The following is a 19,853-nucleotide window of genomic DNA, read 5'->3' as shown; positions in this document are numbered from 1 at the left end:
CGCCAAAATAAAAAATGAGCGCACCTTGTCTGAAGAAAATTGATTCTCCTCTTTCCTGAACTAGGCGATTGCCAGGTTTTATATACTCTGTTCCGGGCGATCATTAGTAATTCAATTTTCTTTTTATTAGCCCCCTTATCTGCTGAGCAATATAGTGGCAGAGCTGACCTCTTTCACACGGGTAAATGTTTAAAATCTTTTCCCTGATTAATTTTGCCAGTTAAGGAAAAGAGGAGAAATGGCCCGGCTCTTAGCCATCACAATGAATAAAGCTTAATGTTGATTGTGATGGAATTTCTAATGCCAGAGAAATTGATTGAACGCAGCAATTACGCTGCAATAGTAACTCAAGGGAAATGGGATAGTTTTCTCCTGGCCATAGCCTTTTGGTTATTTAAAACAATCCAATTTGCAAGGATAATTATATATTAGTGTTTTATCTGCCACTTGAAATGAACATGGGAGTTTTGATACTGGCCCAGCATTAGCAGGTTATTGCTGCAAATTACTTGATATCTGCTTTCTTTCACATAAAGAGGAAATTAGGCAATCAATTACCAGAAAAAGGTGGACTACGGAGAATACAAGGGGCAAGACTGCCCTCTGCAGGTCAGAGGGGGGAGACATCACGTGAGCCTTTGCCAAAAAAAAAAAAACAGAGGCAGAGCTACCTTGCTTTCCAGCAAGTCCTGTAATTTATAATCCTGTTTTGATGTGCATATACACACACACTCTACATGTGGGTCTGCCAGGAAGTGTTGAGAGTCGTGGCTGATATACAAATGGGAGCCCGCTTTGACATTTACATGGCTGCCACTTCTCCCGCAGAAAAGCAATGTTAATTTGACAAGATTAGTTCTATTTATTAATAGAGAATAAACCACAGAAACAAGATGACTGTGCAATTGCACTGCATGCCTGAGCAGAGTGGAATGCCATTGGGAAAGGAGCATTGCACAAAAGGTATCAGAACTGCAGCGACTAACGAAAGCAGCAGCATTGATTTTACAGGGGTGAGGAAAGGTTCACAACTCCAACCACTGGACTATTTTTACCCTCCTTTCATTAAAGGACAGAGCTCATGAAGGACCTGATCCTGCAAGGTGCTGAGCACCCTCAAATGCCACGGATGCCAACTAGAGTTGGGATTGCTGAGCCCCTGGCAGGATTGTGCCCGTAATTAAAACTACCTGGTAGAGAGGCATTAGCTTGCCCGAGGGTATCTGAATACTTCTAGAACTGCACTGTACAGCTGACAACCCTTTGTACAGTAGTAGCGGGGATGTATTATGCGTCTCTGTCGGTCAGATCTTACCAAAAAGTCACTTTTTAAAAAAGGAAGACTGTCTGAAAACAGCATATTCATAAAATTACAATCCGCACCATCTTGTCCTCTTTAGGATAAACAGATTTCCAGTTTGCTGAAGACCAAACAAGCCTTATCTACGCCGATCAGAACAGTGCTCGTCAACAGCACTCCAAGGAGCTGCGGTATCAGACTGCACCAACACACAGTTCGCTACTTTACTGTTTTAACGGTTTGCTGTAAAAAGTCACTGCAGTGGAACACGGATACAAGATAAACATCGCAAAAAGGACAGGAGGACTGCTGGCACCTTAGAGACGAACACATTTATTGGAGCATAAGCTCTCGTGAGCTACAGCTCACTTCATCGGATGCATTCTGTAACTGAGACATAGCTACAAAGTGTCCTAAATGGCAGGAAATTTACTTTTAAAAGACACTGTGGGAGTCCCCTGCCATCACGCTGACCAGTATCGCCTCATTGTTTCCTTGGGCTCCTGTCTGTCTGTATCCATCCGTTGTCTCATGCTTAGATTGTAAACTCTTTGCAGCAGGGACAGTCATTTTGTTTGACGTTTATACTGCGTTTAGCACAATGGGGTTCTGGTCCATGACCAGAGCTCCTAGACAATATGTTAAAACAAATAATTATTATGATTTTCTCTCTGTGGTGTCTACATGCAATGAGTTTAGCTCAGATGACAAAAGATGCTTTTTTTCAGTTTATGACTGGTGGAAATTCCACCCAGGATCCAAACATCAAGTTGGGCTTCTTCTGCTTTGTACAAAAATTCTGCACTTGAAACAAACCTGAGAGTTTGCTTACTGATTCACATGCCAGAACTGAATCAAAGATCACTCTCCCATAGTTATTCACAGACAAATAATGTTGGGAAGTTATAGTGCAAATTAAAAAAGCATTTCAAATCAAGGCAAACCATATACACATAATTTTTAAAACATGTATTAAAAATACAGAAGTGACAATATTAACAATATTTTTGCACTTATACAGTCCTTTCCATCTATAGAAAACAGCTGTAGAGTAAAACAGATGTGCTGCCAGTCAAGGTCCAACACAAGACCTAATGAACTCAGTAGGAGTCTTTCCATTAACTTCATCAAGCTTCCAGTCAGGTCAAAGCAAGCATTTACAAGCCCCACAAAACCTTGTAATCAGAGCATGCCAATTATCTACAGATTCTCTTTTTACACCCCTCTTCCCAAATAAAACAACCAACCAACCCACCCACCCTAGGAAATTAAATGTAAAAAACCACCCTACCATTCATGGAACAAGTGCAAGACTAAGCACTGAAGGGTCACCAAAAAAAAAAAAAATCCAGAAAGTTAAGACTACTCTAGAAACATTAATTCTGCCACACTTCATAAATGGAATAGTCTCTCTGCCTATTTTCCTTCATAGGTATGTTTTACCCTTTGTTATGAATATGATCCAATGGCTGAAAATTGAAACTAGACAAATTTAGTCTGAAAATAAGGTATAAATTTTTAACAGAGATTAACTAACTATTGGAACAATTTACCCAGGGTTGTGAAGAATTCTCCATCACTGGCAATTTTAAAATCAAGACTGGATTTTTTCTAAAAGATCTACTCTAGGAATTATTCTTGGGAAGCTCTATGGCCTGCGCCATACAGAAGGTCAGACTAAATGATCACAGTGGTCTTTTCTGGCCTTGGAAAACATACCGCCACAGGGATGAGTGTTATAAAAACCTGGAAAACCAGACCATAAACTATACCAGAGAGGCAACATGGCTGTATTAACCTTGCCAGCGCAACTTAAATTTGGAGAATTTTCTTAATTACTGAGCACTTGTTAAATGTTCCATTCAGACTAATATATTACAGTTAATTTATAACAGATGTGGAATTTATGCTAAAGACTATTTTGGATAATCTAATGGCAAGACGACATCATTCTGTGACAATGTTCCATTTTCTCCTTTGCATCGTCATTAGCTCTTAAATTGAAAATGCTGGATGCAAGGCAATTAATTACTGCTTCTTCTCACAGAAGCATCATTATTATTTATATTACTATTGAGCCTAGGAGCTCTCGTCATGGACCAGGACCCCATTGCACTAGGCACTGTACCAACGTCCCACTGAGTCAATGCTTAGAGGAAACACCAATCCAGGACCAAATTTTAACCTCTGCATCCCACATTCCAACACACAACCTCTCAAATGAGATTTCTGCATATATAGAACTCTGTGTGTAAGAGTCGATTGTGCCCACGCGTCCAATTGCACTACACTGTTACAGCTCCTTCCCTGCAACACATGAGGCTGGGTGCTAACATACGCTCCATAGTGCATTGCTGTTTAGGGACCAAATCCACCTCCCAGTAAGCACAGAAGACCTGACAAATTCAATGAGAGCTGGATCATGCCCTAAACATGACGTGTGATACTAATATTAAGGGACATTTACACTTCAATTTTGGAATCCTACAATTTTATCAGTTGCTGAAGGAATCAGGTATCAGGGTTTCATTGTGGACTTTCCAGATGCTATAAAATGGACCTTCCTCGCTAACATGTGTGCGCCCCTGCTCACCCACACTCACTACCTGCTCTCAGTGGCAGGGGGCTAGGCAGGAATTAGTCCCCCATCCCTAGACCTGTGCATGACAGATGTTCTGGTTGAATTGGGGTCCGATTGGATGAGATCAGTAGTGGTCCTATTTGGGAAGAGGGAGAATTAGGGGGTCAAATACAGATAACAGCTGTGTAACTTGTTCAGGAAAGGAGTGACCTGATCGGTTTCATTGAGGAATTTGCATTTGGAGGTGGGAGAGGATAAGGTTGCTTTTTGATAGATACATAGGATCTGCTACTCAAGCCTCAAGAGGCGGCACCCAGTCTTCCTTGTGTAACAGAGCTGGCAGGAGAATTCCATGGGCCTAATTCTGACACAGCTCTGCCCATCAGGGTCTCTGTGAATCTGGGAAAGGAGAACGGGGGACAGGCCATGCTTTCGGACTCTGAACCCAAGTGCATGAACCACCCCACCTGAAAGACATGCATCTGAGCTTGTGCTCCTAATGGGAATTTAGAAATCCTGGTGGTATATGGACAACACCATTCTTCCCAGGATTCCTGACCAAGCCGTCAGACCCGGCCCAAGACATATTGTTCCTCAAAATTTCAACACCCTTGCAGTTCATGTCTCCAGTGCTTGACACATGATCTCACGGTTTCCATGAAAATCATGCAAGCATCTTGGGAGGTTTCTGGCTCAACTCACAGGTGTGCATACTTTGTCTCAGGCTAAAGCTCCGTTCCAAACTGAAGGTGCAGCGATGCCACCATTGCCCTACTCAGATCAGCAACTGCATGAGATGCAGGTCAGAGCCCAAATGGTCTCCCTGCCTGGCCTTCAATCAGGGTTTCACGCTGCAGCTCAGAGGCTGTGTAGTCAGCTGCACGAGAAAGGAAGTCGGAGGAAAGGAATTGCCTAACGTCAGTACACAGCAATTGCATCTGGGTGGTCCAGGTCCGTCACAGACAGCTCCACAGAGAAGCAAGTCTGGTTTTCCCGACCAAAAGAGTCATCAACACCCAGCGACCTGAGAGTATTGGGATGACAGTGGAATGATTTAGCACCTCTCACCCAATAACCTCTTAGAACCTCAAAACTCTTCATGGCAAGTATCATCCCTATGATGCTAATGCACAAGAGAGGTGAAATAACTTGCCCAACGACACTAAGTCTATGGCAGAGTCAGGTATAGAACCCAGCAGTCCTCACTCCCAGTCTCCTGTTGTACAGCTGTTAGACCACAGGAAAACTAGACAATGCCGACAATTATACATTTAATTTTTAATATATATTCTGGCAGGTGCACAATCTGGGCAATAACTGCACCTGAGCTGCTCTGGTCAAGTTAGAGACTGTTCTGATAGTAATAGCACCGTATTTTCTTTACTCTCATTTCAGGATGTGGGATTGTGCCCTGGCTGTACACAAACCCAGTCAGACGCAACACATCCTGTACTGCTGGACAGCATGGCATCGGCTGTCCCATTAGGGAAACACGAATGGTGCTATCTGCATTAGATGTCCACATTCATGCTTGTTCATCCAATGGTAATTACCAGTATTAGAAACCAAAAAAGCTTAATAAAAGGTCTGATGTCTATCACCTGCAACCATCGCACCTCAGGCTGTTTTCTCACAGACTAATCAATCAGACTTGGTACTTGATAGATCTTCCTACTCCAGCCCAATAAAGAATGCAAGAACAGTCAAACTGGCTCAGACCAATGTACCATCTAGCTCCATATCCTGTCTTCCAACACTGGCCTGTGCCAGGTGCTCCAGAGTAAATTAACAGAACAGGGCAATTTCGAGCAATCCATCCTCTGCCATCTAGTCCCAAGTTGTTGGGGTTTGAGACACACCTGGAGCATGGGCTTGCGTCCCTGACCATCCTGGCTAATACCCACTGATGGACCTATTCTCCATAATCTTTTTGGACCCAGTTATACTTGTAAAGGAAATTCTATTGTGCTGAAGGAATTGGTGGTATAGATTCATTTTTTATGAATTAATTTGTGGTTGATTTTTTAAGAACAAGTACAAAAAGGTGAAGACTTACAGCTTGTGTATGTTTCTGAACACAAAGTAAAGGAGTACTTGTGGCACCTTAGAGACTAACCAATTTATTTGAGCATGAGCTTTCGTGAGCTACAGCTCACTTCATTGGATGCCCGATGAAGTGAGCTGTAGCTCACGAAAGCTCATGCTCAAATAAATTGGTTAGTCTCTAAGGTGCCACAAGTACTCCTTTTCTTTTGCGAATACAGACTAACACAGCTGTTACTCTGAAACCTTTCTGAACACTGCGTGCTTCACAGGGTCTCCAACAGAATTAGGCAATTATGCAGTTCCACAACTCAAAGCTGCAAGACTAGACAATACAAAACCAGACACTCTGAGGGGGGACCGGATAACAATCTTCAAATATTAAGGGCTGTTGAAAAGAGGACGTGGATCAATTGTTCTCCATGTCCACTGAAGATTGGACAAGTAGTAATGGGCTCAATCTGCAGGAAGGAAGGGTTAGGTAAGATATTAGGGGGAAAAAAAACTACAGGAGTAGTTAAGCTCTGGAGTAAGCTGCCAAGGGAGGCCGTAGAATCCCCATCACTCTCCAGCCTATTTTTAAAAAACGACAAACACTTGCCAAGGATGGTCGCAGTTCATTTGGTCCTGCCACAGCACTGGGGGCTGGACTTGGTCACCGCTTGAGGTCTCTTCCAGCCCTACGTTTCTATGATACATAGACATAACACATTAAGTTCGTTTCCAAGATATCCCAGCAGAGGACTAGGGGGCAGTGTGTCACTGGAGACATCAATTTTCAGATGAGACATGAAACCAGAGCCCTAACTGCTTGTGAACATTAAAAGATCTCATGTCACTTTTAATAAGAATAGGAGTGTTACTCCTAGGATCCTAGCCAAATTCCAATTAAGGTGACTATATTCTACCAATATTTAACTTGAAATTTCACCTGGCTACAGGAATCTTCCTCACTTCCTGTGCTAAACAGTTAAGTCAACTTACTGCATATTGCTCAACAGCTGCTGCATTCCACTTCAGAGGTGGCTGTGGTGATTAGAGAGACTGTAAAGTGACTGGGGATCCTTGAAGATGAAAGGTTTCAGAGTAGCAGCCGTGTCAGTCTGTATCCGCAAAAAGAAAAGGAGTACTTGTGGCACCTTAGAGACCAACCGATTTATTTGAGCATAAGCTTTCGTGAGCTACAGCTCACTTCATCGGATACATTGAGCCTATGCTGAAATAAATTTGTTAGTCTAAGGTGCCACAAGTCCTCCTTTTCTTTTTGGAGATGAAAGATGCAACAAAGATGAAAAGCTGACATTGTCTCTGGTAGCAGTTCCCAGGTTAGACACTGGTATGCTGCTACTATCTTATGCTGGAAAGATTAGTTGGGAAGGCTGGCCTGTAGGTGTGAGGGAGAAGAGAGGACAAGGGTCCTTCTACAGAATATATGGCTATATTGATTGCCTGGAGACTATTTCCAGGGAGTAAGATACACAGTCAAGCTCTCCTAGAACTATCCTTTTCGGTAAAAGATGCTCCCAAGAAGAGATACCGGTCTGAAAAGAGCAAGATCTTCCTAATAAGAACTGAGGAAATGCCTCCCAAGGGAAATGGTGGAAGTTAGATCATAGATTCCAAGGCCAGAAGGGAGCACTGATCATCTAGTCTGACCTCCTGTCATGTGGGACATTTAAAATAAGACTGGGCAAAGCACTAAAAAGTGTACTTGCAGGGAGCAACCCTGCACTTGCCCCAGGGTAACACGACCCAATGAGTCTTTTCCGTCTCTAAAATGAACAGATTCTATTACCTCTTAGCAACCTTGTTTCAAGGACAGAGGATCGGTGTTTTCCTGGATGGTAATTCTTCCCTGGTGAAGAACGTTAGGGAGCAGTGGGGAACTCTCTCCTTCATCCTGTAAAGCAGCAGGTACAGAATCATAGGCCTCGAAGGGGCCTCGAGAAGTCATCTAGTCCAGTCTCCTGCACTCATGGCAGGACTATATTATCTAGACCATCCCTGACAGGTGTTTGTCTAACCTGCTCTTAAACATCTCCATAATTGGAGATTCCACAACCTCCCTGGGCAATTTATTCAGGTGCTTAATCACCCTGACAGTTAGGAAGTTCTTCCTAATGTCCATCCTAAACCTCCCTTGCTGCAATTTAGGCCCATTGCTTCTTGTCCTAGCCTGACAGGTGAAGAACAACAATTTTTCTTCCTCCTCGTACCAACCTTTTATGTACATGAGAACTTTGTGGAAAGCACAAGCCCCACAGGAACCTTACAGGTTAATTTCCTGAACAGCCCCCTATTTTCCCTCGCTCTGGATGGATCAGAGTCACCACCACCACAGCATATGCCTCCACTGTACACATTCACAAAAGCCTGCGTGCTTTAGGATGAAGAATTGTTTCTTGATGACACTTATCTATGTTCAGGACTCTAGGATTTTAATATGTATTTCCAAAATACATGGGTCTTTGGTGGTTGCTCTTCAGGTCCTCAGGAGACATAGGGCACTGGGAGGGTTTAGTCCATTTGGTCTTTATAGTCTGGATTTTACATACGTTTTCACTTCTAACTGTGAAATCCTTATATGGGCTTCGACTGACAGCTTCTGGAATAAATTGTGGTGCATTTGTACGGGTATTCATGAGCATCTACTTAAAAGTGAAGTTCTGCCCTGAAAAGTGACTAAAAACAGGGAGATGTGCTACAAAGGCGGCTCCACAGCCACCCTCCATAGCTGGCAGACATGAGCAAAACTGACACACACAAATAGCCCCATTTTGCCATGCTAATGAGAAGATAATGCCACAGTGCTGGTCTATCCGAAGGACAAATGCTACATGCAGGGACAATCCCTGGGGAGAGTTGGGAGAAAGACAGTTAGAAACAACAGGGCCATCATGAATGATCTGACTAGCCAAAGAACGTAAGATTTACATGGGGGGACCAATACCAGCAGCTAGAACTAGGTACCATCTTTGTAGGTGATGTGCAAGCTTTGACAGGGAGGTCCTGGACCTCTCCAAAGCAGAAAATGCCACCTCTTGTGGTACTTCTGCAACATGGACAAGTATCTACTAGGTACGGAGAGATCCCCAAGCTCATTGTCATTTGCAGCTCAGCCACTGTGGAATTTGAAGCCAGGTTTCCAGAAATGAAGGGCTCAATCAAACTTCATGTCCAGCAGGTAGAACAAAAGAACTGGGAGTCAGGAGAGCGAGGTTCTAGTCCCCGTTCTGCCACTGAGGCAGCTCGATGAAGTCACGTCCCTTCTCTGTGGCTCAGTTTTCTCATGTACTCACCTCCTAAGTGCTTTGAGATCCGTGGATAAAGAGCACTTAAAGTGCAAAGTATTACTACAGACTGAACTTGCTGTGCCCCTCAAAGCTTCTATAGTAGAGAAACTTGTTCCCGCACCTTAGCAGATGCAGCAGAATGTTTTTTAAAAAAAGAGGTGAATTGTAAAGAATTTTTAAATTTGTGAGACTGAGAACATCATGCTGGTGAAAGGTGCTAGATCAACAACTCAGGAGACTTAAACACTGTATATATCCCTAGAGCAAGTACAGCACAAGCTGCCTCCCTGTTTGAGGAGTCCATGCAGACCCCACTACTTGAACGAAGTAGCTGTCGTTACATTGCTCTATCCAGCTACCAGCTTTAGCGTTAATTTTTTCCTAGATCCTTGCTGCTTTGTGCTCTCGACAGCTTGAGGGGATATCTATACATACAGCACTGCAGTTCCGCCGCTGCAGCGCATCTGGTGAAGACGCCCTATGCCAACAGGGGAGAGAGCTCTCCCACTGGCATAAAAAACCCCACCTCTGCGAGCGGCAGAAGCTGTGTCGGCGGGAAAAGCTCTCCTGCCAAGATAGCGCTGTGCACACAAGCGCGTATGTCAGTGTAACTTATGTCGCTCAGGGGGGTGGACTATTCACACCCCTGAGTGACATCAGTTTTGCCGACACAGGTTGTAGTGTAGACATGGCCTTAGTCTCCCCTTCGCCTTCACCAAATACTTGTGCCCTCACAGAAACACTCTCACTGACGTGCAGTAAAGCCCTAGGCACTCTCCTCATCCTTCTTCCCTTCTCCCTCAGGGGATGATCTCTGAAGAGGCTTCGTGGCTGAACTGTCTTTGTTAAGTTGATTTCCTAGGTGCAATGTGAGTTGAGAGAGACCTTCGGTTCCATTTGCAGCTTCCATGTACCATAACCATCTTTTCCACCCAAGCCTTTCATGTAGGGCCTTTGAGTGGTGCCCTGCCTCCAGCAACCTAAAAGCCTCTCCAGGTGCAATAGAATTTAGAGAGAGAACTGAGAGAAACCGAGCCTCAACGCCACTGCACAGTGACTGGTTTGGTTTTCAGGTGTCTGACAATCACAAATGCTCAGATGGTCAACACATGCAATCGTACACCTAAATGCACATCTCCTCTCCCACACGCTGCATCGTGCCTTTTATCAGGCGGTCTCACTACCTCCAGAACCTCTCCCAACTATACCTAGCACACTCTTCCTGACCACAGCTGTAAAGCAACCTCTTCCCACATCTCCAAATTCCTCCAGAAAAAAAAAAATATATATATATATATATATATATAAAAAACACACACTTTCTGCAGAAAATTACTCTTCCCTGCTCCTCACCAACAACCCCTGATCCGCTCACCTGAAGTGTTACCCTGTTCACTGTCTTTTCGTTTGTCTAAGATCAGCAGCATCTGCACACATAAATGACAAGTTAGATATGCAGCTGCTCTTTTGCACATGCAGTGACTGCAATTGTGCATGTAAGCCTAGTAATTCCACATGCAAATTAGGCAACTGCATATTCATTTTCCAGAAAATTCAGGCCTAAGCCATTTTGAGATTGATTCCTGTAGCCAGAGCATAGGCTGTTGTACCCCAACTAGCTAAGTGCACACACTCCTCACTACCCCATCTCCTCCCACCCACACTTGTTGAAAGCAAGAGTCTTCAAGGGTTGCCGCTGTATAGTAGTTTCCATGTGAGGCTCTCAAGTGCTTTATAAACAATATTCACACAACCACCCTCCACACCCCTTTGGTAGATATTAAACCAATTTTACAGAGGAGAAAATTGAAAGAAATGTTAAGCAACTTGCCCAAGGCCACACAGAAGTCAGTTGCAGAACCAGGCCTCCCAACTCCCAGTCCAGTACAGGAACCATTAGATCTCATCTGTTCCATGTTCATGCAAATTAGGCGCAGCCCTCAGGCTCCCGGGCAAGTCGCCAATGCTGCAGTGGGCTGGGTTATCTGAAAGCTCCTGCTCTGCAAGGAAGGTCATGGAGACAGCTTTCGGGCCAGAAATGACACAGAGAGCCTGCCCCACTAACTGCCAAATCTCACCACACACAGCAGGTGATCAAACCAGAGAAACACCACCTTACAAAACAGAGAGATGTGCACAACGATGTCCATGTGCAGGAGGTCAAATCCTCTAGCAGCTAGATCTAGGGTAAGAGGTGCTTTACAGCTAAATGCTGCTCCACCTAGGGGGCAGTATTCCATTCCACAAACATTTCTTTCTTAAACCTTAATTCCTTTAATATTCCTTTGAGATTGTTTAAATCAACTCACACATACATGCTTTACCCCTGCAGAGATGCAGCTGTCATGCGCACAGTTTCTAACCATGATGCAGTTATCAGGTATATTTTTCCTGGCTGAGATGAGCATCTCATGAGACACACACCGTTTTTTCCCTAATGGAAAGACAGGGATTATACAATCTTACAAAGAATGCTTCTGCCACCTCCTGCTTTGAGTCCTTCTTCAAAAGACACTCTCTCTGTGAAGCTATAAACTCTAGCCCACTCAAAGACATGATTGGTTTAAAGGTTAAACCATCTCTACACTGACCAACGATATTTGAACTCTCCTGACCATTGAGCGAGTTCTCTGTGTTGCGAGTGTCTGTTTAGACTGCAAGATCTTCCATGGAACAGTCCTTGCCCTTTCCTGATCTAGAGAGTGACAAGCTGATGGTGGTGAAGGAGCAAGAGGGACACAATCAAAATGAACAGACATTGACCAGTCACCATTCAGGTTCTTTTCACACCAATAAGGTATCTTAACCCTGGGGAATGTGGGCCCATCAACAGTTCATATACGTTCAGAGACAGGGAATTGATCCTACACATGCAGAAGATGACTCAGTGCTGCACACAGATCTATACACAGTGAAAGTTACTTTATGCCACCATCCACAACACTACTGAAAACAATCATTTGCCCAGTAAAAGCTGGTCTTTAACTGAAAGTACAGCAAAACCATCCTAGCAGCAAGGGGAAGCTTTAGAGTGGTTGTCAATTAGAGGTGGCCCTGAGGGGAGGTTTCACAGTACACATGGGGGAAGGTCGGGGAATGCAAGGCTCTACAGAAGTGGGACCTGGTGAGAAAGCCCTGAAATGGAGCGAAGGCCTCAAGTCCCATGCCGTCTTTTCTTCTCAACACTGACTCTACAACAGCGATCAGCAGGTTTACTTCACTGAGGAATGAGCAGCTCATTTCCTACTTCCAAGAACCTACTCCTAAAACTGTCCCCCCTCATGCAATATTCCAGCTCTATCACCACATGTCCAAGCTCTTACCTTCTTTGGCTGGGATGTGCATTCTAGAGGCTGGCAGCCTGCATAGCCTGTGCTTGGTGATCTGCACCAGCTCCTTGGGCAGGGTTCTCTTCAAAGGTGCAGGTCTTCCCCGCAGGGAGTTTCTTTTCCTGAGAGAGTAGTGGCTTTTCAGGGGCATTGTGGTGAAGGAGTTGCTCTTCTTATCTGTTGGGGAACTGCAAAGAATGCAATCCAGCGAGTTTAAAAATGAATCACAAAGGTATTAAACAGCAACTCCCCAACCCCAGCTATCTGTGCTCTCCTTTCTCCACCAATGCAGCAAGACTGTAGCACAGCTGGGATTAGAACCCAGTTCTCCTGACTCCTGGTTTGATACCTTATCCACTGAACTACAGTGCTTCTCTAGGTAAGAGCAATGCAAATGCCAGGTGAAAGGGCAAATTTGACCAATTGCTGGGAAAGCATGAAGAGAGATTGCACTCTGACATCTCAACTCACATCTAGGTATCCCCCATCACTCCCAGTCTCTCCCCTACTATAGCTGTTGGAGGAGGAGGAGGTGGTTCTTAAGAGGGCTGAGAAGATCAGGCCAAGCCAGGCAAAAGAAATAAGCAAGCAGACCTCAAACTCTCCTCACCTCACCCCCCAAACCCCTCAGCACCACTCATGTGGAGATATCCTCACCTCTCTCCAGGAGAGGATGCCAAGGCACAGTGGGGAGATTAGTAGAAGACAGATGAAAAGAGAAGCTTGGACATGGGAGTAAGGGCCAGATGCCCCCATATTCTAACCCAAGCTCTGTCATTGGCTTATTGCGTGGCCCTGGACAAATCAGTGAAACCAAAATTTACTGTGATAGCACCTAGCAAGCCCAGTCACAGACCAGGACCCCACTGGGCTACGCGCTGTACACAGAACACAAAGAGGGTCCCTGTTCCAAAGAGCTTACAATGTAAATATTTGAGTATTTGCTCTCATTGACATCAATGGCAAGACTCCTATGGGCTTCAATGAAAGTAGGAACAGGCCCCAGGTGAAGTGCAAAGAAGGTTAGTACCAGCTACAGAACTTCACACAACTAGTAACTTACCAGCAACTCCCCTTTCTCCTGATGATTTTGGTCCGGCTCTTCACTTTATAAGTGGAAAGTGCAGCATCGTTGAAAGAGGACTTCAACCCGCCATGACCAATGGATGCGTTGCTTAGAGTCTGAAGGCCAAAGTTGGCTCTGGAAACCTGGGAGACTCCAGCCTCCTTTCGTCCCTCAGACTGCCACTTGAATACTGACTTGGAAGTTGAAGAAGGTGGCTGTAGGCTAGATGCTTTCCATTTGTACTTATTAGGAGAGGCATCCAATTTCAAATGCACTCCGGATTTCTTCTGCTTTGCTCCCAAGTCCCCCTTTGGCAGTGGCTTAGCAGTTCTCTCTGCTCCCACAAAAAGCTTCCTAGTGCTTTCAGAAGCTCTAGGGCTAGTCCATCTCTTTACAGCACAGGGCCATTTACTAGGATTTGCTACCCACGTATAATTGGTTTTCCTGAACTTAGAAGCTTTGCTGGAGACTGGCGTTGAGGCAGCTCTTTGGAAACTGGGTAGCTTGTGTGGTATTGCAAACTGGTTCTTCGCTGGGTTTATCCCAACCTCTGAAGTCACAGCCTGAACTGAGCTTGTGCACGCCTCAGATTTTCCAAGGGTCTTTGGCTCCTTCAAAGTATCTCTTCCTGCCGTGACTTGCTCTGAGCTACAGTGAGCTGGAACCTGTGCTACTGGCTTCTTCCAGGCTACCAGCCAGCCTGATTCTCGATCAAGAAGAGCTAAAGGCTGCTGAGGCTTGGATTTTAATGCTATGGCACTTTCACGGATAACGTCACATAACTCAGGGGCACTTTTAGCCAGTTTCGCAGTCCGAAGTTTGCCCAGTTCCTTTGGATATGCTGGGCTTGCATCATCTCTGCCTCCAGCAACAGCAGGCTGGCGCAATGAACTCTGGGAGACAGAGAGAGATGTTTCTTTGTCCTCTTTTTGAGCAACACTTTGAAAGCTAGAACTTTCATGAACCTTTTCAGCTCCTTTTGGAGCAGCTATGGCTACTTTTACCATAGAGGAACCCTGCTGGGATCCCAACTCACTAACGTTTCTATTGTCCAAGGCTGAGCTAGTCCTCTGTGGCAGTTTGACTCCTATGACTATACCACCTGCTGCTAAGCCCACTTGCCTTTCCGAGCCTGTTCCCTGTGGCCCAGGAGGCTGGCTATTCCTTTGGCTCCCAAAAGCCTGAAGTGTGTTAGCAGATGCACTGCTTCCAGGATGATGTGTTGGTGCAGGCGGTCTGTTTACAAGGGAGTATTTTTTCCTCCAGGAGTTACCTTGATGTGACTGGAAATCCCTTGGAGCATGCTGAGAATATCTTGCAGAGAATGCTCCCTGACTGTTGAAGGCAGTCTGCCTGGGATTTCTCCACCTTGGAGTCCTGGAGGGCGAGGGCACTGGGGCATTTCCATGGATGTTTTTATGGTCATTTATGAGACCTGAAGAAAGCAAAACAACCTCTGTTAGTTGCATCTTCCACAACAGTCTTGCAACAGCAAGTTCTGCAAATTGACTGTCTTCACATTGCACTGAAAACACCTGTTCTACATGAGCTCTCATGCTCTGTAGCTTTCAGACATCATCACTAATGCTGCAAGAAAAGCTGAGCTATGTAATGATTACAGATTTCTTATTATGGATCTTTACATAGCAATTGAATACTGCATCATCCCACTTTCTCTCCATGTTTAGTTCCTCTTATATGCACCATCCTGAATCCACTACTCTGATCATTGTTCCTGTAGATCACTTGTGGTAAGGGTGGTGGTAGGAGGGGGGACAGACAAGAAGGGAAGAAAACTTCCTGCTTATTTCTTTTATAGGTATCTTTTTAGCTCTCACTATTGCATCTCTGAGCTCCTTTATAGTGGTGATTGCCTAGCAACCCTAATCTGATCCTGCTCATATACAGCACAATACAGTCCCCTCTAGAGGTGCTTATTATTTGGTTTAGGAAAGGAAGGGTAGACTTATTATTAAAGCAAGAGACTAAGAGTCAGGAGGCTTGGGATCTAATCCCAGCTCCGCCACTGACTAACAATGAAGTGATTTGCCCAAGTGACTCACTTGCATGTCTGTGCCTCAGTTTCCCTGTTAACAATAATATGGATGAATATGCTTACAGGGGGAGAGGGATTGCGAGGCTTGGTAAATATCAATATTTATAAAGCACTTTGTGATCTTCAGATGAAAGGGCTTAACAAAGGACTATATCTGAGCCCTGCATTTTTTCCAGGGATCTCTATGTGCTTTAATGAAGAAAACAAGTTTTTCCTGCTGCCAAAAACTAGACCATATAGCTGCAGAAAGACAACATAAGCTGACCTGTCAGCTAAACTCCCTGCCCACAAACTGCTCTATTGATGTTGAAAGGTATTTCAAAATCCAGCCGCAACAAGACACACATCAAAACACAAAATCCAATTACTTTTTTGGCTGCTCTTCATTCCACCCCCCAGAACCACACTTGGTCTGCATTGCGTCTAATAACATTATGAGATCCTCAGAGCAAGGACCATGTCATCTTACTTGTGTGTACAGCTCCATGCATGCCTGTGGTGGTGCAAAAATAGTCATATGAGATCAGGTGTACCTGGTTGTGTCCATCTCAGACAGTATTGGTATGTCTACATTGCAAAGAAAAAAAAACGGGTGGTGCACCGTCTCAGAGCCTGGGGCTAAAAACAACAGTGCAGATTTTCAGGCCCAGGCTGGAGCCCAGGCCCTGAGACCCACCCTCCTCACTGGATTCAGAGTAGCAGCCATGTTGGTCTGTATCCACAAAAAGGAGGACTTGGGGCACCTCAGAGACTAACAAATGTATTTGAGCAAAGTGAGCTGCAGCTCACGAAAGCTTATGCCCTAATAAATTTGTTAGTCTCTAAGGTGCCACAAGTCCTCCTCCTCACTGGGTTTCAGAGCCTAAGGGGGAACACTGACACTGCTATTTTTAGCCCTGTAGTATGTTCCCCAGTCAGCTGACCTGGGCACAAAGACTCACTGCCACAGGGTTTGGGGTTTTTCCACTGTCTAGACATATCCTCAGTCAAAGATAAGAGCCCTGACAGAGGGGAGAGCACAAGTGGATTTCCAGGACCCAAGATGGGGTTTCTAGCACTGAAAGTTAGAAAAATCACCTTGCAACCCACAAAGCAAGGCACCCCTCAGCCCAGGCCCCAGATCTCAGCTGATGTCTTTCACCAGGAACTAGACAAGGTCACACAAACAGGTCTGCGAAGGACCCGAGAGACTGGGAGGAGCCTTTTAGGGGTCCCAAGGGAGGCAGGAAAGGTGCCCAGTCTTTGCCCCACAGCTCAGACTCAGGAGCCACACAACCTAATCCCAGCACCAGGGACAAGAAGCTCGGGGAGAAAGAGTATCGCAGCAGGTCAGCTCCCTCCCCTTACTGCAGCGATCGGGGGGTAGCTTGGCCCCTCACACCGCAGCAGGGGTGAGGCGCAGCAGCGGGGGGGGGGGGGTAATCACAGAACCAAGGGGCAGAACACTGGCAGACTTAGGTGGGGGGGTACCGGGGAGGGGGAGGTCACAGGACCAGGGGGCGGAACGCTGGCAGACTTGGGGGGGTAACCGGAGGGGAGGGCACGGCAGCAGACGGGGGGGGGATTCACAGGACCAGGGAGCGGAACACTGGCAGACTGGGGGGGGGTAACCGGAGGGGGGGGCGCGGCAGCAGACGGGGGGGGGAGGGATTCACAGGAACAGGGGGCGGAACACTGGCAGACTAGAGGGGGGTAACCGGAGGGGGGGCGCGGCAGCAGACGGGGGGGGAGTCACAGGAACAGGGGGCGGAACACTGGCAGACTAGAGGGGGGTAACCGGAGGGGGGGGCGCGGCAGCAGACGGGGGGGAGGGATTCACAGGAACAGGGGGCGGAACACTGGCAGACTGAGGGGGGGTAACCGGAGGGGGGGGGGCGCGGCAGCAGACGGGGGGGGGGGGAGTCACAGGAACAGGGGGCGGAACACTGGCAGACTAGAGGGGGGTAACCGGAGGGGGGGGGGCGCGGCAGCAGACGGGGGGGGAGTCACAGGAACAGGGGGCGGAACACTGGCAGACTGGGGGGGGCTAACCGGAGGGGGGGGGCGCGGCAGCAGACGGGGGGGGGAGGGATTCACAGGAACAGGGGGCGGAACACTGGCAGACTGGGGGGGGCTAACCGGAGGGGGGGGCGCGGCAGCAGACGGGGGGGGGGATTCACAGGACCAGGGGGCGGAACACTGGCAGACTAGAGGGGGGTAACCGGGGGGGGGGAGCGCGGCAGCAGACGGGGGGGGATTCACAGGAACAGGGGGCGGAACACTGGCAGACTAGAGGGGGGTAACCGGAGGGGGGGGCGCGGCAGCAGACGGGGGGGGGGGGGAGTCACAGGACCAGGGGGCGGAACACTGGCAGACTGGGGGGAGGTAACCGGGGGAGGGGAGCGCGGCAGCAGACGGGGGGGGGGGGGAGTCACAGGAACAGGGGGCGGAACTCTGGCAGACTAGAGGGGGGTAACCGGAGGGGGGGGCGCGGCAGCAGACGGGGGGGGAGTCACAGGAACAGGGGGCGGAACACTGGCAGACTGGGGGGGGGGGAACCGGAGGGGGGGGGCGCGGCAGCAGACGGGGGGGGAGGGATTCACAGGAACAGGGGGCGGAACACTGGCAGACTGGGGGGGGCTAACCGGAGGGGGGGGCGCGGCAGCAGACGGGGGGGGGGATTCACAGGACCAGGGGGCGGAACACTGGCAGACTGGGGGGGGGGGAACCGGAGGGGGGGGGCGCGGCAGCAGACGGGGGGGGAGGGATTCACAGGAACAGGGGGCGGAACACTGGCAGACTGGCGGGGGGTAACCGGAGGGGGGGGCGCGGCAGCAGACGGGGGGGGGGGGATTCACAGGACCAGGGGGCGGAACACTGGCAGACTAGAGGGGGGTAACCGGGGGGGGGGGAGCGCGGCAGCAGACGGGGGGGGGATTCACAGGAACAGGGGGCGGAACACTGGCAGACTAGAGGGGGGTAACCGGGGGGGGGGGGGCGCGGCAGCAGACGGGGGGGGGGGGGGAGTCACAGGAACAGGGGGCGGAACACTGGCAGACTAGAGGGGGGTAACCGGGGGGGGCGCGGCAGCAGACGGGGGGGGGAGTCACAGGACCAGGGGGCGGAACACTGGCAGACTAGAGGGGGGTAACCGGGGGGGGGGGCGCGGCAGCAGACGGGGGGGGGATTCACAGGACCAGGGGGCGGAACACTGGCAGACTGGGGGGGGTAACCGGGGGGGGGGGCGCGGCAGCAGACGGAGGCGGTAACGAACCGTGGGGGGGTGACAGAGCGGCAGTATCGGGCCCGGGTGGGGGGGGGTTAGGGGCCCGCGAGGACGGCGCGGCGGGGGAGGGGCCGCCCTCAGGACACAGCGATTCGGACCCGTCCCGTCGCGGCCGAGCGCCCCTCACCCTGCAGCAGGCGGATCTGACGCCGCAGTTGCTCCTTCTCCTCCATCCCCGCCGCCGGCCGCCCCCTGCTACGTCATCGCGCTGCGCCGCGGCACAGGAGCGCCTCCCTCTGGAAACGCCACCAGGCCGCGACTCCCATTCACCGGTCACGTGAGGGAGCCTGATCACGTGACGCCGGAGGCTGCTGCATTCCGTTGCCTTGGCAACTGGGAACGGGAGGAGAGTTTACCCCTCCTACGGGTCTCCTCGAGCCGGGCCCGCGCAGCTCTAGCTGCCCCCTCCGCGCCAGCCCCTCGTCCCCGAGAGACGGAAAAACCGGCCACGCCCCCAGCGGCCTGATCTCCCCGCCCCCGTCCCTCGCCGGCGTCCCCCACCCCCAGCAGCATGACCCTCCTCTGCCCGTCCCTGGTGTCCCCTCCCCGGACTGCCACTGCCCTGACCCTCCTAGGCCCCCCACCTCCACTGGCCTGACCCTCCTCTTCCCCCTCCCATCCCCCCCCCCACTGCCCTGACCCTCCTAGGCCCCCCACCTCCACTGGCCTGACCCTCCTCTTCCCCCTCCCATCCCCCCCCCACTGCCCTGACCCTCCTAGGCCCCCCACCTCCACTGGCCTGACCCTCCTCTTCCCCCTCCCATCCCCCCCCCACTGCCCTGACCCTCCTAGGCCCCCCACCTCCATTGGCCTGACTCTCCTCTTCCCCCTCCCAGGCGTCCTCACCACCACCCTGACTCTTCTCAGGTATCCCCCCCCACTGCCCTGACCCTCCTAGGGCCCCCACCTCCATTGGCCTG

General features: G+C 48.9%; 1 protein-coding gene across 3 annotated transcripts in view; it reads right to left on the bottom strand.

The window, feature by feature from the left end:
• ZC3H3 (zinc finger CCCH-type containing 3) overlaps positions 1–19,145 on the bottom strand; it is a 349,381-nt gene extending 330,236 nt beyond the window's left edge. For 2 of the 3 annotated variants that reach the window (XM_048841821.2, XM_048841824.2), the window contains exons 1-3: positions 19,061–19,145; positions 13,610–15,047; positions 12,541–12,734 (exon numbers count right to left, since the gene is read on the bottom strand). In XM_048841821.2, the coding sequence (XP_048697778.2) occupies positions 12,541–12,734; positions 13,610–15,047; positions 19,061–19,106 (1,678 nt within the window). In that variant the 5' untranslated portion in view covers positions 19,107–19,145. Of the gene's footprint in view, positions 1–12,540; positions 12,735–13,609; positions 15,048–18,921; positions 19,002–19,060 lie in introns of those variants that run through there. The other variant, XM_075124896.1, reaches the window with a different exon arrangement.
• Positions 19,146–19,853: the final 708 nt, after the last annotated feature.

The sequence above is a fragment of the Caretta caretta genome, chromosome 2 (genome assembly GCF_965140235.1).
Source record: "Caretta caretta isolate rCarCar2 chromosome 2, rCarCar1.hap1, whole genome shotgun sequence".
NCBI classification, from domain to species: Eukaryota; Metazoa; Chordata; order Testudines; family Cheloniidae; genus Caretta; species Caretta caretta.
This window is presented reverse-complemented; position numbering and strand designations above follow the sequence as displayed.